This window comes from Saccoglossus kowalevskii, chromosome 3, assembly GCF_978046115.1.
Source record: "Saccoglossus kowalevskii chromosome 3, keSacKowa6.1, whole genome shotgun sequence".
Taxonomy (NCBI): Eukaryota; Metazoa; Hemichordata; class Enteropneusta; family Harrimaniidae; genus Saccoglossus; species Saccoglossus kowalevskii.
Genome location: NC_140643.1, coordinates 17527003 through 17550867, shown reverse-complemented (window position 1 = coordinate 17550867; position 23865 = coordinate 17527003). Strand labels below are relative to the sequence as shown.

Below are 23865 nucleotides of genomic sequence, written 5' to 3'. Positions count from 1 at the left end.
TAACAGTCAATAAAAGTAGGTTGATCAACAAAAAGCGCCAGTTCCCAGGGTTAAAAATATTTAAACACTGGCGAAAGAAATGGCAGTGCCAATGAATGAAGTGTCCAATCAACGACCGCGTGCAATTCACATTTCCTTGTCTTAATGAGATACAAGCCATGGGCTTACTGGCCATAATTTCCCGCTACAAACTTGAGTTTAAAGCAGCAGACAGAAATGTTTCAGTGTGTTGTTGAGATAGAGAAACAATTTTAAGCAGTGAAGTCTTAAAATAGGTATGGTTCCGGCCTCTTAGTGGTCAATGTCAACGGATGGAGGAAATTACAAAGTGATTTGTTGATGGGGAAATTATGTTGACTTTGCCTGGTATGGTGTTGACTGAAAAATGTTTTGTGTGAAAATTTGCATATGTTGGAACCACATTTAGTAAACTTTTATTATTATTTTAAAAGGTGTGCATTTTTTAATGAGTTCTGCACTAAAATGTCATGAATGTTCTCAACAAAATACATCTCGCCCTCTACCGACGAAACACGTTTCGCGCTAACACCTCCATTTCGCGATTTTTTTTAATTTTATTTAAACTACAAAAACAAATTAATCGCCCCGACTGCGCCAGCCTAATGACATACTAGTAATAGAATAATGGCGGACACATGGTCGAAGCAACCCTGTAGACCAGCGACGAAAAAGCCCTGTACTAAGCTTTCCATCACGGAAATTCGTAATCGATGTGCTGACCGATGGATTTTTATCGACTAAATAATAATCGTGCCCAACATCTGTAGTGTCGTGAGGGAATGATTTTTTTCAGGTCAAATCTTTACCGAACCTAAACTGCTTGCTAACTGAAAGGCTGTGCGGCTACACCGAGTACTGGTAACATAAAAACTCAAACAAAATGTATATTTTTAATGTCTTCATGCAATATATTCTGAGTTATTCACTTTATTCTGGCCCGCGAATTAATAGGATACAATTTTAAACATGTTTTTGAACGCCGCGAATTAAAAGGATACATTTAAAAATTAGCGTTCGAAAATAAAATGGGTGCGCGAATTAATAGAGACCGCGAATTAATCGAGTTTTTACGGTATACAAATATGTACACCTCCGTTTGATAAAATTTGTAAAAAAAGTACAACAATTCAAAATGAAGGTCATAATACTCAGTAGTTGATTTCTTACATGTTCATGTCTGGTATAACTTTTTTAATTTGCATTAATTAGTTTCATGCCTTACAAGTCAATTTGATATATAGAAAAAAAATGAAGCATAAATATACATTTACATCACACTAAATAATTATTTTTATTTGCAACCTTCTCAAATATATCGAGAAATCTGTTCATTGTGGGCATGTTGTCAGCATGCCACCATTCCATGGCCTCCTACTCATCATCTCTTGCCTGTCTCTCATTTCTATAGTCTTCAAAAGCAGCAACCAGAGACTCTGATGTTGAATTTCGTCTTCTTTTTTTTTGCTATTTTTTGTTGTGAGTCAGGGACAGTATCCACATCTACATTATGGGAGTTTGCTGATGACTCGTGGTCAGAGGTCCTTCCTCACGGTGTCGGGAACCTTGACGGTTTGAATATGTTACTAGAGGATGGGCGCTGTGACTCGTGCCATAAAACTCATCATAATAAGGGCAAGTCTTCCGATTATTGCCAGTGGTGTTGTTGTGATCCACTGTAGATGTGAATGCTGCCTTAAGATTGAGAAACTTTCTCTCAAATGAATCAGCTACATAGTGGTGACCTTTCTGTTGCAAAGCAAAAGAAATTTCCCGGAATACAGATTTATTCTTGATTTTTGGATCTTTCATTTTGCTGATGTTGTTTTTGTATAAAGATAGAAGCAATACAATTGCTTCCCTGCACCACACATTGCGACCTACAGTTAACAATCCCGGGTCACTTGCAGATGCTGATGGCTTAGATATAGCATCATGGGCTATAGTTGGTATAGCAACATCTACAGTATACTCTGAGGTTTATTGTTGACTGGTTGTGGTTGATGGTGGTTTTTCAACAGATACCTGAATCACATCCATACCAGTTACTTCAAGATGCAGCAATTTAATTATGTCAATGGCATTATCCTTGTCTATAATTAAAATAAAAAAAAATATTTTAAGGATTTTGTAATTATTGAAATCATGTTTAAATTTACCTTGCAATCTCAATATTTAATTTATATTAATACTTGCATTAATAACTAATCATGATGCTGGCAGTTTACTAGCACTCAGTATAAAAGTATTAATAATTCATTATTAATTTGTAATTTATTTATACTCTTTCTTGATTGTAACCATGTCATTTGGGGGTAGGTGAATATTCTACCTGCCCCCACAGTTCAAATTGTAGGCTCTTATCTGTTTCAAGTTAGCAAAATTTTGCTTACCAAATTAAATAAAGAAATCTTTGTCGTAAACAATGAGCAAATTTTATCTATATTGAATAAAAAGCAAGTGTAAAAAAAATACATAACTACCATGGTTCATGAATAGATACCCCTACTATTTCAAATGGTCAACCCTTAATATTTTAACCACTTGTCCAACTTTGTTTTAGAGGGCAACTTTCATTTATCTTTAAAATTAATTTTCATAGTGACCGAAATGATCGCAATCTAAAGGGATGTCTAAGCCTACAAATTTACTGCTGAAAAGTTTGAGAATATTCTGCTGACTAGGTTTGCTTCTTCGAGTGAAAAGATATATTATTCAAGATGACAAACATTTCGCTTTAAATCATCAAAATATACATATTATAATGGAAGATGGTATATGTTTCTCATTTTCAAAAATAATATTTAACAGAATTTAAAATATTTTGTTTTTACTTTGGATAAGTAACATTCAAGCAGGTCTTATAACTTTTAAAATCACAGCCCATGTACAGTATCAACTATATGACCTTATAGTGGCCAACAGTGAACACAACTGAATAATGCATATATTTAATCAAATAAAAATATGTAAATATCAGTGCAGTTGTTAAATAGTCTTGATGCCGGAGGACCAGTCTAAATTCTAGTTTTCTTTAAGTAATAAATAAAAATCAACAAGAAATTCAAGGTGCAGAGTTGTTTTGATTTATTCATTTCGCCACACATTTCATACACATAACGATGAAATAAATAAATAATATAATGCTTTAAGCAATTAGTATTTGGCGTGCATAATTTTTAAATGTACTTTGCCGGCTAGTAGGGTGTTTTCATCGCATGCAGTTTTGTACTGCGGAAGTTCCAAGTTGTGTCGATGGTACTATCATCATTGAATACAAATTAACAAACACGACATGTACATGAAATATTCGTAACAAATACCATTTTTCAAGAATGAATTGAAAATGTATAATTTCAAGGAATGTCACCGACTAGTAAGGTATTTTTATCTTCGTGTTAAACTGCCAGGAGCGCATTTGTATGCGTTGCATATCGGTAAAGCGATACAACTAAGGGAATGACCATTTATTATTCCTAAGGGGGGGGGGATCGGTCAATTCTCTGCATTTTTTCAAAAAAATCAATGGCCCCTTTATTCATTTTGTAAAAGAGGGTCCCCCCTTTAGAAAAAATGAAAAATGTGTAGCCCTCCTCTATATATTCATGTATTTTTTATTGACTACCGTGTGCGAAGCACACAATGGGAGTCTTTGCAGTTAGTGTGTTTGTCTGTATGTGTGAGTGTATGTGTCTCCGTCTGTTCCACTGATATCTCAAGAACCATACATTAATTTTTGATGAAACTTGGTGCATAGATGCTCTGGGCCAACGCGCAGATTTGATTAGGTTTTGGTAAAAATCCATGCATATTAATGACCTAATTTGCATGATAATTAGCTGATTTTTAGCTGTTTCGTGACTGTTCCACTGATATCTAAAGAACCACTAATTTTGATGATTTTGATAAAACTTGGCACATAGATGCTCTGAACTAATGCGCAAATTTGATTAGTTTTGGGTAAAAATCTGTGCAATATAATTACCTAGTTTGCATAATGATTAATCAATTTTTGGCTTTTCCACTGATATCTCAAGTACTAATCACCTCATTTCAATAAAACTTTGTGCATAGATGTCACAGGACACTGCACAAACTTGACAGGTTTTAGGGTAATATCAGTACATATTAATTGCCTAATTTGCATAATTAATTAATTTTCATTTTCTGATATTTCAAGTAGTAATCATCACATTTCAATAAAACTTGGTACATGGATGTCATAGGACACTGCACAGACCTGATAGTTTTTAGGGTAATATCAGTACATATTAATTACCGAATTTGCATACTTAATTAATTTTCAGCTTTTGATATTTCAAGTAGTAATCATCACATTTCAATGAAACTTGGTACATAGATGTCAGGACACTGCATGGACCTGATAGTTTTTAGGCTAATATTAGTACATATTAATTACCTAATTTGTATAATTAATTAATTTTCAGCTTTTGATATTTCAAGTACTAATCATCATATTTCCATGAGACTTGCTACATAGATCTTCTAGGACTATGCAGAGACCTGATTAGTATTAGGATAAATAATTGTGGGTATTAATTACCTAATTTGCATAAATAGTTAATTTTTTCCATGAATGTTCCACTGATATATAAAGAACCACTAATTGGATTTTTAATGAAACTTTTAAAGAGTACTCATCATCACATTTCAATGAACCTAGGACTATGCAGAGACCCAATTAGTTTTTGGTAAATATTTAAGCTTATTAATCACCTAATTAACATAATTAATTAACACTGATATCTCAATTACTGATGATCACATTTGAATAAAATTTGCTACATAATTGCTCTAAGACAATAGACAGGTCCAATAATTTTGGGTTGAAATTTGTTAATAATAATTCATATCTTCTAATTACATTTCGCTGTTAGCAAGGCACACTTTTTACCAAAAATGACAAAATATTCACCAAAATTGAAGATATCATCACAAAATGAACAAATTTGAGAAAGGTCTAACCTGTAGTTACCTATATATATATATATATAGCAATCAATCAGACTTAGTTTTCAACAAAAAGTCAAAAATATCACTTTTTAACAAAAATTACAAAAATATTCACCAAAATTAGAGAATTAAAGAATTAAGATATCATCACAAAATGAACAATCTGAGAGAGGTCAACATGTAGTACTTATATATGCAATATCAAAGCAATCGGACTTACGGTTTTTAACAAGAAGTCGAAAATATCACTTTTTACCAAAAATGACAAAAATATTCACCGAAAATAGAGAATTGAAGATATCATCACAAAATGAACAATTCTGAGAGAGCTCAAAATCTAGTACCTATATATGCAATATCAAAGCAATCGGAGTTACGGTTTTTAACAAGGAGTCGAAAATATCACTTTTTACCAAAAATGACAAAATATTCACCAAAAATAGAGAATTTGAGATGAAGTTGAAATTGTAAAGTTGATGACGACGACGTCGGACAATGGTGGACAATCAGTAATATGAACAGCTGTGGACAACGGAGCTAAAAAATTGTGACTGAAACTAATATTATTCAGCCTTGATAAAAAATCACGGCATTCCCTAAATGCCAATATGTCGCATTTATAATATAATAGATAGATTTTAATTTTATAGGGACGACGCACAAAAAAAAAATTGCAAAAGTCGGTCGCTTTGTAAAATAAAAATATAATTTACGATTTTTTAAATGAAAAAAGTATCATGCTACTTGCCTTTCTTAAAAAGTTCACTGTAAAAATCAAAATCTATCTTTGAAATACGTAAAACTGTTGTTTTCTACGGTGCTTCCAACACGGGGAAATATTATTGTCGGCCATCTTGTAATCACGCTAATCAGGATCGAGGGCGTGATCGTTGTGATTGTCAATCATGATTGTTATTGGGCGTTTTCAAACGCACAATCACGATTGTGATTGGTTAATCACAATTATGATTGACAATCCGAAATTGACCTCGCATGAAAATACTGCCGGGATCATTGCGTCGAGGTCATTGTAGGGCCCTGGTGATTAAAGCAACCCGCCGATTGCTAGATGCTTGTGCAATCCATCCACCCGGCCTTGTGTTCACTTGGATCATCGCTGAACCTCTTTGTCACATCTCGATGTCTCTCGAAAACAACCCAAACTTTGGTTGGTTCTGTGGAGGAACAAACAAAACGGACGACGTAATTGAATCGACATTGAATTCCGGAAGTTGCATTCAAAGTGCATGTTTTGTTGACCTCGTCAATGCGGCGATTAACTTAGTATACCTGCTCGTGGCGTTCTTAGTTCTCATAGTATTGTCTTGTTTCACAAACTTACGTCAATATGTCTCCAAAACCTTAATACCTTACCCGGGGCACGATGTGCGATGGATTCTATCTTTTGTTCTCTGGTTTGTTCTGTTGTGCGCTCTAGGAGAGGGAATTCTAACAGATTTATCGAGAGATGGACCGACACAGCCTCACCTGTATATACCACAAGCTTTGGCATTTCTTAACGGGTTTATATTCCTAGTCTATTACCATCACATGGAATATTGGAATCGACCACATCTAGTCTGGTTATTACTGCTATATTGGATTCTGTTAATTGGTGGCCAGGTTATCACTCTAATCAACTTGGATTACCAAGGAGCAACTGGTTTAGAAGTTCTACGTTTTGATATCTCCGTCCTACTACTGGTTATCTACCTGTTCTATATAATTCTTGAAATCTACATTATTAAAATAAAGGTAGGTACGTCACCGCAAATTGTCACAATCGGCCAAGCCTTTAATTAATATTGCTATGATATAAACATATTGGAGCCAGCTGGTCTGGGGGAAAGACCGTGTTTTTACGAATGCATAGGGAGTCAGTGACCCCTTAGTTTAGGGTGTTAACTCACTTGCATGTTCATTTTCTCGAAATTGTAATTGTGTAGCACATTATGCTGCTATTCTTGCCGTGTACCGTGTTTACACAGCGAGACTCATAATAACACGGGGTCGTGTCAACACCGGGGCGCAGTTTAGTAGGTTGAATAATAAATTTGATGTTTTTCACAAGAAACTGGAAGCTTATGTCAATATGATAAAGGTGATTTGTTATAAGCAAACATAAACGAGGGGGCGATACTGGTAGGGTATAACTATTTGTGAAGATACATGGCAAAAGTTTGTGCCTCCTATAATATTGTTTATTTTTGTATATAGATACTTGGCTGTGGTCACGTAAAAGATGAAATTCCACGCAATCTGCGAAAGAAAAACTTTCTTTATTTGCATAAATATACCAGTCTTATCTCAAGAGTGACATTCCAGTGGTTGCATTGGTTGCTAGCCCTGGGATACAAACGTCCGATTGAAATGGACGACCTCGGTGCGTTGCCTGAGGAAGACGGAGACAAGCACCAGTACAGACTGTTTCTGCGAGCTTATGAGAACGAAAAGGTGGGTTGGGCTATCTTTTGGTAGAAATATCAGGGGGGAATTCTTCTCTCTGGGTTCTCCACACGTGTCAGGGGGGAATCTCGTCTCGTCTCTATATCGCGTCCCCTTGAGGTGCGGGATCGGGAAGGTCACTTTAACTTTACAGTCAAATAAGACACACACAACGAAATACGTTTCAACTTTCGTCTTAGTCGGTCAATCGAGCACTCTATAAGACACAGCGCCCTGGGGAAAAGTCCCCAAGACTATCGCAAGGCTGACCCAAGACTCTCCAGGACTGGACCCTCGACTGCGTCTCTCGTGGAGTACTTGCCAAGACCAACTCAAAACTCTCTATATACTTGGGATTGTCATCGGTTGCCAAGAAGATGAGTCAAAGTTTTTCAAAAGACTGATTACACAGGATGCAACTTGGGTCCATCACTATGATCTAGAGACCAAAGCCCAGTCAGTGCAGTGGAAGCACTCCATCACTATGATCTAGAGACCAAAGCCCAGTCAATGCAGTGGAAGCACTTGGACTCACCACCTCCAAAGTAGGCAAGGGTGCTCTTCGCTGGCAAGGTCATGCTCACAGTCTTCTGGGACCAGAACGAAGTAGTGATGACAGATTTCCTGGCAAAGGGTACCACAATTACAGGAGCCTATTACGCTTCACTTTTGATGAAATTAAGAGAAGCTATCAAAATTAAGAGGTGGGGCAAGTATCAGGGGGTAATTCTTCGGCCTCTGGGGTCTCCACACGTGCCAGGGGGAATCTCGTCTCTGTCTCTATATCTCGTCCCCTTGAGGTACGGGATCGGGAAAGTCACTTATACTTTACAGTCAAATAAGACACACACAACGAAATACGTTTCAACTCTCGTCTTAGTCGGTCTTTCGAGCACTCTATAAGACACGGCGCCCTGGGGAAAAATCCCCAAGACTATCGCAAGGCTGACTCAAGACTCTGTCCAAGACTCTCCAGGACTGGACTCTTAGACTTCGTCTCTCGTGCTGTACTCGCCAAGACCAACTAAAAACAACTTTATTCATTTTCAAAACTCTAACCAATTACAAAACAGTAAAAAGACTCTAGGGCGTAACCTTCAATCATAAAGCCAATCACACTAAGTACTGGACACGTCATATCTTTTGATTAATCGTTCACTACATTAATAACTACGGATACCAACTGTCAGAAATCGTAGTCAGAATAGCGACGGTTATCTCGTAATTAGTTCCAAATCACTGAGCCAAGTTTCGTCCAAAACTTCAAGTAGGCCTAAACGATGACAGACATAACACAGCAATTCACTCGTAATCAACTAATTAAGTCGGTCAACAGATACGCGAAAACAAATTCATGACACATCCCTTCACCCAAACTGAGATTATGCCTCCCGGCATAACACGTTCATAAATCAAAGATACCGTCATCTACTAATCGTCATACGGGTTAAATACAATACTAATAAAAGGTATAAATCAAAAAGAGTAAAACACACTAATTAATAAACTGATTATAAGTCTAAATACAATGGTTATAAAGTCACAAATATCATGGTTATAAATCAAAAACAAGGGAAAGGCTGCCAATCGACTCATTTTTCTCAAAACGGTCCGCTGAGGGTAACCCTTCGCTGCACTGTCTCCGTTACTAAGGTTACAAACTCTATATCAAAAGGTCAAAAAAACTAAGGCGTGGCGGTGTAACCAAGCGATCAGCCAATCGCTGCAGTCGACAGCTTGATCACGTGATTACCAGAGATGCGTCTCTCGGTTAAAGCATTGCAAAGCGGTAACTAATAAACAATGAATAAAAAGCTATTAATCAAACTCCTGTCATATACGCTTATAAACTTCAACTGAACTCACAAGTCGTTAATCTAAACAAAAGTCATACGGCGTGGAAACGGAATGCAAAGACAATGTCGCTTTCATAACACATTACTCCTCTGGCAATTAAAGACGGGAAAAAGCTAAAACTATAGACGCTACTTAGTTACATGTAATCCTGTCAATCATGAACAAAAGCTTGCGTTATCAAACAATACATATATAAGCGCACCAAACTCTCATCCCAAAAAGACATTAAAAAACGTTACAAAGGTGCTCTAAACTCAAAAAGCGTCAGAAGTATTCCGGAAAACAACACGTAAACAAAAACAACTCTTAAAACGTCGATATCTCTGTACATCGTCAAATCTCAAAACTCTGAAAAACTCGTGGGGGCATCATTCCTCCCATCATAATCCTTACTCATAAACTAATTAAAACTCCATAAAACTCTACAAAACTTAAAACACTGTGTTGCAAATACTTGTCCACTGAGGCGCGCTTAAATCGTTATAAAGGACCTCGAACGTCACTAAATATCATTTCAAAACAAAGATCTGGGCGCTTACATACATACAATTCGACACCACAAAAAAAAACACGGTAAAAACGATAGGAAAAGCAAGCAATACATTACATTACTGAGCAATAGGGTCAGGATTGTGGAAAAGAGTTCAACGTCTTGAGTTACACTGTCGATATGCATACTGCACTACTGTCCTCATTTTACTGTCACCCCATGGACGTGTTAGTACGTTCATGCTCACCCCTACATGACGTCACATATGGTACGGCCTTTTATCATTTCACGTTGTTAGATATTATGGATATGATTTATACCTTAATTGTCAAAATACAGGTATAAAGAAACATAATCAATTTTACTGGATACAAATTACGATAGTAGATTTTATATTGGACAAATTGCATATTTCAAAAACAGCGGATTTGTTTTCGTTATTTATTAAATTTTTAATTTAATAGTATTTTAATAAGTGAACACTACCGCTCTACGGAAACATACTATACATACATTGATTGCATGGACTGAAATACCGCGCTGATGCATTAGGAAACCTACGGCGACACGTTTCAACACAATCTACTAGTCTCTATGTAATATTTACAATTATCACAATGGGTTGTCACTTATAAACATTCTTGAATAAATTAAACTAATCGGCGTATTGTAATATGTAAACACTATCCAGCTACCATGTTTGTATTTGTCAAACATCTCCAAAACATGACATATATGTGTACTGTGGTGACAACATACCACATACCCGTGTGTATATGATAGAAACACGATTCACGAACATTGTGATAGGAAAAGTATTTCATTACGGCTGTGTTGTCAAATTCACTTGTATAGTTCACACACTTGATAAGTTCTCAAATTTATATTTTTTGTGCCAGGCGACAGTTCCAAACATTGAATGTCAATTTAGTCTTTCCAGGTTTGTATCATGCGCAATTTGCCGAGTCTGTAGCTTATTCGCATAGTATAGAGGGTGACTTTTCATGTTCAACCCAAGGTAAGATTTTGAACTACCGATGACGAGTCCCATGCCACAACCACTATGTCACCGATGACCGGCGTCTGTTCTCAAACTTAATACCTCATGAACTCGCTTCTATGTTTATATTCCACAAAATTCTCGATTTAAATCTAGATACGAGCAGCCAAGAAGAATGTAACGCCCTCTTTGTGGAGAACCCAGTGGCATGCTTATGGGACTCCAATTATGCTTGGTGGCGTTTTGGAATTTCTCAGCAGTGTATTTACATTCATTGGTCCAGTTGCCGTCGGTGGCGTGGTGGCTTATGCCACACGTGTCTACTACTCCACAGATGAAGACGAGCAATCTGTCGATGACGTAAGTTGTTAATTGTATTTTGCATCCACGATTGGCGTGATCACGGGATAACCCCGGCGAACACGCATATTTTCTCTAATCATCTCATCTATAATCCCATAAACCAGAATCCAGATCAAATTCTAGAATATTTTCACAATTTTACCTTACAAAAAACGTGATCTTTGCTTGTATTTGTATTTGTTGCAGGGTAAACGATATGTAACTGTGAACGAGTTTATCAGCAATGGCTTTGTATTAGTGGTTATCATGTTCGTCTCGCTCATATTAAAGTCAATAACATTGCAGTACAGTATGTTTATTATGACACTAGAGGGTATGCACGTACGTACATCACTACAGGTGAGCAAGCACAAACCTTAACGTTAAATATCCTTCTAAGATTCTACTCAATATACATTTTCGTTTTGTGACTACCTCTTACCAGACATTCTCTTGTAGTAGCTAAACAAATTACAATAGGTTCCATGACCATTGGTCTTGCTTAGAATCGAATATTGTATCGACTTTAACTGTGACATTGCATACTGTATCGTAATTTAGTAATCACTAAGTGGTTATGTAAATTAGCATTCATCACATTGTATTTCCTGATATCAGTCAGCTTGTTTTATTATTTCGCAATACGTCTGCTACAACATGCTTGTAAATTTGTTGAGAATACAAATATACAATTGAGTTCAATTTCACTGTTGATTTTACTGAAGTTTGAAAACCAGGTGCAATTGTACTCAAACTGTTGAGTGTGGACGTACGCGGAAATCAATATATTTAGACAGAGATGGTTGTTATAATATAATTGAAGGGACTGGGGAAAAAAAACATTAGTAGGAAGTAGAACGTAGTCTCGTGCGAGTGACATTTTAATATTCATTTCAACTGAAATAAAACCTATGACACCATGGCAACTCAAGTAACTATTAATAGTATATAACGTTTGCATGTTATTGTGTTTTACATTGTGTGTTTCTTTCACAGAACCACGTGTATGAGAAGTCTATGCGCCTGTCTAGTTGGACGATGACCGGTGGTGACATGACTATGGGTCTAATTACCAACCACATGTCTGTCGACGCAGTTTCAGTCTATTGGTTTTACATGTTGTCGCACCTTCTGTGGGGTATACCATTCCAGGTACAATAATGTCTACACGAGATCGCTGTATTAAGAGAATTGTATTTGCATCGTTTATTAATTTAACGCTAATGTTTTTACATCATCAACAGTTGGTAATGATCCTGCTATTATTATACTTGCAACTGGGGTATTCTGCACTGATTGGTGCGTCCGTATTCTTGATAGCAACGCCAATTCAATTCAAACTTGGTGAATTAATGTCGAAAACCCAGAAACAAGTGTTGGTATGTATATCACGTCGTCAACAGTGTTTACTTTAAAAAAAAAAAAACGCTCGTATTATCTCTTAGTCACCGGGAAGTTATAATTCGTATTGAAAACTGATTACACCGTTTATAGATCACGCCCTCTAGTGACAACTCCTTTCAGTGACGTAATGCACGGACCCATTCACGGCGTCGTTAATGAGGGCACAGACGTGTTTCGTCGGTAGAGGGCGAGATGTATTGAAAAGTTATTGATTCATACCTGTCAATATTGTCATTAGGTACTTTCGGATGACCGTTTAAAAAAATCGAACGAACTACTACAGGGGATGAAGTTACTAAAGTTATATGGCTGGGAAAAAATGTTTTGCGTAGCCATCGAGTCCGTGCGTAAGAGAGAAGTAAGAAAAATGATGAAGTTCGCTGTTTTCCAGGTCGCGACAAGTAAGTTTGTTTAATGCATTATATTGTTTGACGACACAGAAATTAAACAAATATTTGTTTTTTCAAATACAGTGAATGTTTTTTTGTTTTTTACAGATTTCATGACTCAAGCTACACCAATGATAGTCACGTTAGTCGTAAGTATTTGTACAGAGAAAACAACTCCATAGTTTTAATCTCCCAAATTACCAATGTTACTCTCAATAATGTGAACTATATTAGTCATTTGCAGTATATTCCTTGGTGAGCCCCGTTCCGCTGACACCAGAGCTAGCATTCTCTTCACTTGCGCTGTTCCAACAACTTATTATTCCGCTGTTTCTGCTCCCGTTGACAATTAATTTCACGGTAAATGCACTCGTCAGTGTGGGCAGATTGCAAAAGTTTTTCGTCGCTACTGAAATTGAAGAGAATGACGATGGTCGACCTGTATTGTGTTCAGCGGAACAACAATTTCTTGAGGAGGGAAGCGATGATGATGATTTGCTGGACATTGCTCAAATTAAAGTAAGAATAGTTACCTTAGTTTTTCGAAATAATATTTCTATTTGGGTTCTGCATTTACGTGTCTGTACCATCGTTCATTTATTTATCAGTATGCAGCGGCTGCCGCCAACTGGGTACTATATGTTATATTTCGGATTATGGAATTGTACGTAATCGTCGGACCGGTCCAGCAAATTTACATAACCTAGTACACAACACAGATCGATTGACAACTTAATGTAAATTGAGAAACATTGATTCATGTATTGAAACGTGTACCCAGAAATTAGTATTTTTTGAAAAATTGGGTACATTATGCTCCAGGCATGGTACCTCCAAAATATCAACTATGATTAGGGTCATGATGAATTATTATTGTACTCTCAAATTTGAACCAAGGCCTCTAATTTTCTGTCAGAATATCCGTGGATACAAGAATGCATCTGCATACGAACGGGTGTCGCTTATATCACCCGATGACAGCGATGATGATGAAAAACCGGGTAATAGTATATCAAACGGCGGGGGCTATGGTGCAATTGGCCAGACAAAGTTGTCATGGGAACGTAAACCACACAATGTGCTTCCAGATAACGTAGCCGTGATGGTGAGTAATGTTCGATTGAATGAGACTACATCTTTTACTATAACGATACATATCACATGACGCATATTATGCTAAAAAACACGAAACGCCTTAATTTTGCAGATGAAAGATGGATCATATTCTTGGGACGTAGATCATCCCATCTGTGCTATTAACGATGTGAATCTTGCCATTCCTGCAGGTAAACTCCCGTAAATGATAACAAAAATCGAATTTATTCAGTTCAGAATCAGCATCATCCTGACTCCAAAAGAACACACCATTGACAATTGGCGGTATTTGGTCGATTCGCCGTGGTTTTTAGACAATGGTCAATGGTTTCAAAAACATTGAACGATTCCTGTGCATTAATGCATATTAAAGGGCGGTAGTCGCCGCGCCATGCATGCTTGAGATATACGAGTCACTTATAAACAAAGATGGCGACTTTGGCTGTTGGGCAGATCAAAGAGTACAAACTGAGACGTTACCAAGGTATTTCTTAGGTGATTGGAAGGCATCGAGGGAGTGTCAAATCAATGTTTACCAACACAAATTTCGCACATGCCCAGCGCGACGACCACCGCCCTTTAAAATAAAGTATGGCTATTGATTATGGTGAATGTTTGATTATTTTAAATGTTTATTTTCCTAAAAACTTATTTTTTCTTATTGTTTTATCTTATTTTATTTTGTTAAAGGAAAACTAACCATGATAGTTGGTTCGGTGGGCAGTGGTAAATCCTCTCTCTTGTCCGCAATGTTAGGAGAAATGACAACTGTATCAGGCACAGTGCAATTCCAAAAGTAAGTTGCGTTTATTTATTTAAAACCGAAACAACTCAGCGGAGAAATTCCTTCTATTGTCTGGACCTTCCATTGTTGGCTTTCCCGGAATAAAATGAAGGAAAAGATTATGGGAACAAAATTTCGTCATCATCGGTGTCGTTGTAGCAGTTTTCGACATTAACTTTTCTTGTAGCTCGCAATGATTTATGTGTTCGACTGTTTTTATAGTTGTGTATATTAAAAGTAACCACATCGTCTCGGTCAAGTTTGATTTGAAAGTGTTTGTCATGCATAACTAATGAGGTGGTGATGCTAAAAATTTGCATTACTTGATTTTAGCCCGATGAATTATGTCCTTGCATCATAACATGTCACACACTGGATGTAACATAACAAAACTATCGGTGCCTTGCCTTTTTTTCAAAAACATAACAATAATTTCGTCTTCTAAGTTGTGTGTGGCGTTGATCTATATCCTAAAAACAGAAACTCTTTAATAATAATTAAACATTATCCTTTATAAAATTTCAAGAATATTAATGATTCTTGATAGTTTCATGAGGGTCATTTTATTTCCAGGAACATCAGAGTTTCATACGCGGCACAAAAAGCGTGGTTACAGAATGCTACATTGAAGGACAACATCTTGTTTGGTGCACCTTTCGACGTAACACGGTGAGTACTATTTATCAACATTTTCCATCTTGCATTGCTGAAAACAAATTATTGTCTGTTTTATCGATCTGTTATGTGCGGAAATAGAATAAGGAATAATAATGTTGTCATGTTGTCCCTCTAGATATAACAGTGTGTTAGACGCATGTGCACTGCGTCCCGATATTGATATACTGCCCGGTGGAGATCAGACCGAGATTGGAGAGAAAGGTATCAACCTAAGTGGAGGACAGAAACAACGTATTAGCGTAGCTAGGTGTATATACAGTAATACTGACCTCATAATATTGGTAAGTTAAGCAGGTAATTATTGTTAAATGTCTAAAGCGCACATCTTATTTTTCCGGAGATTACCTTGAGTAATACTTATTGTGACTGTTCTATACATTCTTTCTATGCACCAGTTTTATCCTATTTTATTCAGCAGCATTATTTTAATATTATTTTATATTTTAATATATTGAAATATGTAACTACTACAGGATGATCCATTGGCAGCATTGGATGTACACGTAGGACGACAACTAATGTTGGAAGGTATACTGGGAATTGTGACAAAGGAAAAGAGAACTGTAATTCTAGTTTCTCATCAGTTGCAGTATTTACAATACGCAAATAAGGTACATGTTATAAAACTCTCTCGCTGTGTTGTGATGTGTGTTGTAAAGCTCAGTGCAAGCGTATGACATATTGTTTTCTTTAAAGATTGTAGTTATGGACGGCGGTAAGCTATATAGGCAAGGAAATCTTGACGAGATTGCCACGGAAGACCCAGAGTTGTACGGACACTGGAAAGAAACGATTGTGTTACAAACTGAGTCTGAACAAGAGAGTGAAGCGGAAGAGGAGATTACTGAGTTAGAGAGAAAACAACTGATGAAGCAAGTGTCAATGATTTCGGATGACGGAACGAAACTTGAAAAAGGTTGGCATTATCATTTTTTTTTAGATTAGCTAGGGGAACTAGAGATACACAGCTTTAGGAGTGTGGCGACATTGTCAGCATACGTTTTTCGTCAGTGTATATGTAACGTAGTTGCACATTTTCTAAATTGTCGTAAAGAAGGTTGTGCATTAATTTTATTGTTTTCAAATACTCACCATCCTCTTTGGTGAATGTATTAAATATTTTAATAATATGAATTAAAGCAAATGTAAACTTTAAATCATACCCCAGAACAAACTGCTGTTTGTCTATTAGTATTAAAACTGTACGACTTTTTTTGCGTACACATTCAATCTTAGCTGGAACAACTCTGATAGAAGAAGAAGAACGAGAACGTGGCTCAGTATCTTGGAGGGTCTACCTTGCATATTCCAAAGCAATCACACTACCAGTGGTGTGCGCCATATTTATACTAATTATTCTACAAATAACTGCCATGACATTAACTAACGTTTGGTTGTCAGCTTGGTCTGAGACTGGTGCAAATATACCGACCAATCAGACAAAGGTAATTTTAGTTAATTAGTGAGTGATTGATTGATTGATTGGTTGATTGATTGATTGATTTTATCTATTAATTTATTTTTAATTTGTATTAATGTTTATTTTTTTTCCATTTTTTATTTATTTATTTATTTATTTATTTATTTATTTATTTATTTATTTATTTATTTATTTATTTATTCTGTCAATTGTACTCTGTGCACATTGATTCGTTGGCATGGTGTGGGTACGTTGTGACGGTTAACAGTAAAATAATATCATTGTTTGCAGGAGGATTTTGCAGACGACCTTGATTATTGGATAGGTGGTTACGGTGGATTAGCGTTTGTCTACATACTGTTAACCGTAGCTGCAAATTCAACCCACATTCTGTCTTCTGTGATTGCGGCCAAACGTATCCATATCTCACTGCTAAATAATATTGTATTTGCCCCAATGAGGTTCTTCGACATTACTCCTGTTGGTCGCATCTTAAACAGATTTTCGAATGACACACAGATAATAGACCAGGTAAGTGTAGAAATGTACAAACGAGGCGTTTCCATGAGCGTTAATTGGTGACATGAAAACCACTCAAAGCGTCGATATTGTCTTGATTTATAGTCGACCATCAGTAAATATATTCTACATGACACAGTTTAATTTGCATGACATTACTTTTACCCATATACGTTATTTTGACGTCACAATGGTGTATTTATGAATCGCCATTTCCCGTAACTTTAATTCATACTGCACCATCGCTAAATAAGCACGTGGTCGGCAACCGTATTTACTGTCTTGTAAATACTCGCAATTAATATTTGTTTGTTTTTTCAAACAGAAAATTTGGCAAAATATAAATGGAGTGATTACTACAGTATTCCAAGTATTCGCCGCCCTTATAGTCAATGCATTGGTTACACCTATATTCCTGGCATTTGTGGTTCCCATGCTTGTCGTATATTATTTTATACAAAGTTACTTCATTTCCACTTCAAGGTAAGTTACCAAAACATAATTTAGCTAGACACTATGTTGTGTGTTTTCCAAATAAATGCATTTATCATACTATAAGCCCTGTCATCATTTGTGTTACAGGGAACTTCAGCGTCTGGACAGTATAACAAAGTCGCCAGTATTCGCACACTTCTCTGAAACGTTGGGCGGATTGTCTACCGTGAGGGGTTACAGGTAAAGAATCTTTATGAACTGTTATGTAATTGTCTGTAATTAATTATGAATTATTTTAATAATTATTTACAGGTAAGAAAGAAGTATTGTGTTTCATTAATCACCACATAATGTACACAAATATTCAATCTAATGTGATTAGATAAAATGAATGTTAATTAAAATGTTATAACGTTTCTATTTTAAAGGGACGAGCGAAGATTTCGTCGACGTCTTGTTGACAGAATAGATAGAAATAACATCGCTTTTCTTTTTTTGGTCACTGTCAATCGATGGTTAGCAATTAGATTAGTAAGTATTTGCACACCATTCCAATAAAGGTTTAACATGTAACATTACGAAATATGCAAATTACAATTTGACGTGTCCATTGCAGGATTTAGTCGGTGGACTGATTGTTGTAGTGTCTGGAATTGGTACTCTGATAGCCACGTCACTGGGCAGTATTTCCCCAAGCTTGGTTGGATTGGCACTTTCATATGCTCTACAGGTAATGTTGAATATACGTTTGTCAATGTGATGATTATTGATTATCATTGATTAACTTAGAGCACAAGTTGTTTCCATTAGAAATACCGTATTTACAAACACCTGTGAATGTAATTATGAACTTGTTGATTCACGCATATACTCTTTCTAAGATCTACGATTTACGTCTGTCATCAAATATTTTACTTGGCAGACATCCGGTTATCTTAATTGGTTGATTCGTCAAGTTGCTGACTGTGAAATGCAAATGAATGCAGTGGAACGTGTTGAACATTACACGCACATCTCAAATGAAACTTACAAAGGTGTGTAATCTCATTTGATCAGTATACTTCTATAGTTTCATATTTTGAAGACTATACCGACAATGCTATTGTTTTGTGTGTAGGATGATTGGAAGTGCGTTTGAAGGCAAATTTAAAACATCTTAATTTGATTTGTGAAAACTGCCTTTTGTTGCTATGGTCCATGAAGGGATGCTAGCACATCATAAAATTGTATCTTTGTCCATTAAAAACCGTTGACTATATAATCTTCTATATTCTCTTTGACAGGAACCCTCGAACCTCCATTGGAGTGGCCTGATAATGGCGATGTTAAGCTCCATAACGTGTCTGCTCGATATGCTGTTGACTTAGAACCAGTTTTACACGATATCACGGTGCATTTCAAGTCTGGGGAAAAGGTAAGTTGACGAATGTGTTGACTGGAACAGCAGGTATGAGACAGTTATTAGTATTTTTCATATCACAAAGTGGTTTACATTTACGTACATGTTATCTATGTCATTTCAGATTGGTGTATGTGGTCGCACCGGAAGTGGAAAGTCTTCTCTTACTCTGGCCTTGTTTAGGGTAATTGATACATTTAAAGGTAACCCCAACATGTATGATGTAATTTATAGTATTTGTATATATAGCCTAAATCTGATGTTGAGCTGAAAGCATTGATGACATGTGAATTCATTGTTGTTTATATATTCCATATAGGCACGATTACAATCGATGGCATTGACATATCCCAAGTTCCGTTATTGACTCTTCGTAACAGAATTGCTATTATACCACAAGATCCTGTGTTGTTTTCTGGCACTATCAGGTAATATAACATAATGTAGTATAACATACATATAATATCTATTAAAAATAGTATATATTCACCGCTGAACAAATATTGAAAAATACATGCAATAAAAACAATGAATAACATATTTTGGTTGGCACGTTGTATCTCGTCTCTTAAGACCAACCAAAATCACTTATTAGTGACATAAGTTAGTACCATTAGTTATTTTTACGTATACTTTGTCTACGCACAGATTCAATCTCGATCCACTGGAACAAATAGCAGATGAAAAATTGTGGGAAGCTCTGGAAATCGCTCAGCTGAAGCTTATAGTTCTTGATCTGGATGACCAATTAGGTAAACACCATGTGTGGGGAGACATCACGACGTCCGATTTTTTACCCCGTGTGTCAAGCATACAATGGAGTCTGTGATTAGTGCGTCTGTGTGTATGTGTTTCCGTTGCACCTGATATCTCAAGAATCACTTATCCGATTTTAATAAAACTTAGCACATAGATACGTTGGGGTAATGCTCAGACCTGATTAGTTTTTGGTTAAAAGCCATGCAGAGTAATTACCTAATCTGCATATTAATTAGCGAATTTTAAGCATTTTAACTTGTTTCTCATTCAACAGATTTCAATGAAACTTGATTGCATAGATGCTCTGGGATATTACGCAGATCTTATTAGTTTTTTGGTTGCAATCCATACATATTAATGACATAATTTGCCTATTAATTGTCTACTTAGTATAAATAGTGTCCTTTTTAATATGCATAACTGTAATGTTCTAAGCAATGATGCAGATAGTGCTATAATGAAGGTCTCTGACAATGTTATATGAATAATCTATCAAATGACAATATATAATAATGTGCATAACTGTAATGTCCTAAGTATTGTAAACAATTGAGATAGAGACATGCAAATAATCATTGCTTGAAGTTATGTATAAATCCTGTATCTACTCTATTAGAAGCACGTGTGCTTACTGTAAGTATATATGACAAAGACAAGTCCATGGTCAAAATAAGACATGTATCAATGATTTTGCATGCAATAAACACAATATTTTGGCTATATGTGTATTGAAGATTACTTCTAATATAGTAAATACGGTATTTCTTATTTGTACTTGCCTCCAATACCTTCAGCACACGGGAGTTCTTTTCTAAACTTTCTTTGATTCGTAATGAAGAATGTAGGAATAAGATAAGTTAACGTTCCTGGTTACCGAACGGTGTCATGATATTAAACTGTTGAAAATATTTACTGGAATGGACAAAAACATTTCTTTTTATGGAAATATGTAAAACGTATTGGTCCACAAAATAATTACTTCTATTTTTTACTTGAAATGTTTATGTTGTATTCTGGATTGCACATTAAGATATCAATTAGACATGGTGGTATTTCTAATTGATTTCAAGTGTAATAATTCTGCCACACCCCGATCTTTATTATAATATAACTTACGTCATGTTTGACGTCACAGATGCTGAAGTGTCTGAAGGCGGCGAAAACTTCAGTGTTGGTCAACGACAGTTATTTTGTTTGGCCAGAGCTTTTCTCCGAAATGCCCGGATTCTTATAATGGACGAAGCAACAGCATCTATCGATATGAAGACGGTAAGTGCCAAACTTTTATAAACTATTATTGTTTATAAATGTAGATAAAAAAAACAAAAACAATATTTTTTGTTTGCTTTTTTTTCTAGGATTCTATTCTGCAAAATGTTGTAGCGACTTCGTTTACCAATATAACTGTCATTACCATAGCGGTGAGTACCAATATATCCCTGTTTGTTTGGTGTGTAAATCGTTGAAGTGACACAGTTGCCACGCAGAGGGTGTTTGAATGTTGTGTAAATTACAATACACGTTTAACGCGTTGCTTACATAGCTTGGAACCTATGCGACGCGCCCTGACCCCTGTGATGGTTTAACACAGCCTTCTGTATAATATCAACGTATTATTTAGAATGTTCTGACACATTATTATCGTATATATTATTAATAACAACAACCCATAGCAGAACCATTTGGTGTGTAGTGGTGGAGTTATCGTCACTAATGTACCATTTTAGCGTGTCGTGAATGCGCTCTTAATAGTTCTTATATTTCCTATTGATGTGTACAATTCTTCGGCAAAATTGTCTATTTTATTAATGTCTTTAATTGGATACATTTTATATTTCAGCATCGCGTTGCTACAATCATGGATTCAGACACTATACTCGTGTTGAGTGATGGCAAAATAGTGGAATACGACACGCCTGCAAATCTAATGAAAATCGAGGGAAGTTTATTTGCGTCATTAGTGAAGGGAAAGAAATGAACACCTACATAATCGACCCTGTGAACTCTAGATGTATGTGACGGTCAAGTGCAGTAACAATAAAACAACTTACAAACATTGTAATGAATACTATCAGCTTACTAATACTATTACATGTTTAATTGTATCTAAGAATATACCCGAGGTGATTCCCGGATGTAATGTCTTTTCTACGGATGAACATTTGTATGTCATATCAAAATGTTGATTCATTGTCAAAACGTACACACACATAGCCAACAACAACATTCGAGATACTGGTTGCAGAAAACATTACAGGTTGTGACTATGATCAAATTATCACATCGCTTACAAAAATATTTCGTGAGGTTGAAAGCAAGCTGTCAAAATTAGTCCAAAAATTTCGTATTTCATATTTTCAAAATATTCTAAAAAGTATATTCCGTACATATGGGTGAGTGTCGAATTTGGGTATTTGTTAGTCATTGTTCTCATATAGTTTGCCTAATTATATTGTGACAAGTGTACCTTATACGCGAGATCTGCATATTCATGATTAACTTATGAATATTCATGATGAACCATTGTTTGAGCTCCTCGTTCGAAACTATTCTTTGTGTTTTTTATGGCAGGGGTGAGGGTCTGATGAGAATTTTTTCTTATTTTTTTTTTGTGTTGAATTTTTTCTTATTTTTTTTGTGTTGTACCAAAAGTCTGTATTACAGTCGAGTGGAAAACACAAGTGTAATTGTATGCAGTTAGATACTGATATGATATGAAGTACGAATCAAATAAATTTAAATTAAAACATAAAATGCTATTAATGTCCCTTTATTGTTACTTTGCATGTATGGATGAATAAATAAAGAAGACATGTTTATGAGGAAGAATTCTGTCCTTCAGTTTTTGTTTTAAACTTTTGTTTCTCGTGGTTTCCTATTACTTCCAATTACAATTTTAGTGAGACTATTTTTCAAGATGTATACTAGTATATGAAAATAGAGCTAAAATAAATAAAAAAAAATAAGCATGACTTTCTCCTCATAAAGATCAGGAATGTTATATGCCCAGATCAGATTGAAACTTAAGTACTAGATATAATCAGAATATATGACATTGTATAGCAGAAACAACCCGAATTGTGACACCTAAAACAACGACAAAATAGTTGTACATGTATATGGTGTCACAATCTTATTTCAGATTTGATTTAAAAGCGTGTAGAAATTGTAACAAAGCGTGTAACATGTGCGACATTGCAGGTATAGGATTTCTGCATTTAATCGTATTTTATTTAATTTCACATGATATGCATTGTTATATTCCATTTTATATTTGATTTTACTTTGCGTTATGTCCTGATCAAGTTTGCAATTTTACGTTTATTTTCACCCGTAAGTCGCGCTTGCACACAGCTCCTTAGCAGGGGCTAAGAGGTCAAAAACTTGTATTCTGTGTCTATTTGGGAAATTGGCTTTTATAACTGTTCATTTTTGGTATGCAATGAAAATCAACGTGAGCACATTTTGAGACATTATTCTCGAGAAAAAAAAATAACATAACTAACATGTATAAGTAATCTGGTTACTATACCGAGTAATCGGGTAGCGGTTAAGTCGCACCTAAACTAACTAACCCGAATATACACATAATTTTTTTTTATTTCATTGCTAAGAATTAGTTGTACATTTGTTTCATACTATAATTTCCATTTTTATTCTGCAATACCAATAAGCTCATCACTAAGCAGTATAACAAGAATGTATGATGCAAGGCCCATTCTATATATGGGGGCATTATCAGAGCATGGGTCTTATTTAGGGACTGCCAGAGCAACTGCACAAACCACGAGGACAAATTAACATCTCGTAGGAGTGGTATTTCTATTTTAACACCAGTTGTTCATGACACATAAAAC

The 23865-nt window shown here is 35.7% G+C and overlaps 1 protein-coding gene and 1 pseudogene across 1 annotated transcript; one reads left to right on the top strand and one right to left on the bottom strand.

The window, feature by feature from the left end:
* Window positions 1-1293: 1293 nt before the first annotated feature.
* LOC144359136 (uncharacterized) lies at window positions 1294-5899 on the bottom strand (annotated as a pseudogene).
* A 233-nt stretch (window positions 5900-6132) lies between these two features.
* On the top strand, window positions 6133-22762 carry LOC100371783 (ATP-binding cassette sub-family C member 9-like). Its single transcript, XM_085497323.1, has 30 exons — window positions 6133-6747; window positions 7210-7446; window positions 10941-11144; window positions 11334-11486; window positions 12123-12278; window positions 12371-12505; window positions 12769-12931; window positions 13028-13068; window positions 13154-13438; window positions 13836-14024; window positions 14127-14205; window positions 14705-14810; window positions 15372-15467; window positions 15592-15757; window positions 15950-16087; window positions 16173-16392; window positions 16713-16921; window positions 17188-17427; window positions 17741-17898; window positions 17998-18090; window positions 18279-18381; window positions 18467-18580; window positions 18773-18884; window positions 19134-19264; window positions 19374-19452; window positions 19569-19677; window positions 19898-20001; window positions 21144-21277; window positions 21367-21429; window positions 21849-22762. The coding sequence occupies exons 1-30, from the start codon at window positions 6133-6135 to the stop codon at window positions 21984-21986; spliced, it is 4770 nt and encodes a 1589-aa protein (XP_085353449.1). The 3' UTR covers window positions 21987-22762.
* The last annotated feature ends 1103 nt before the right edge of the window (window positions 22763-23865 follow it).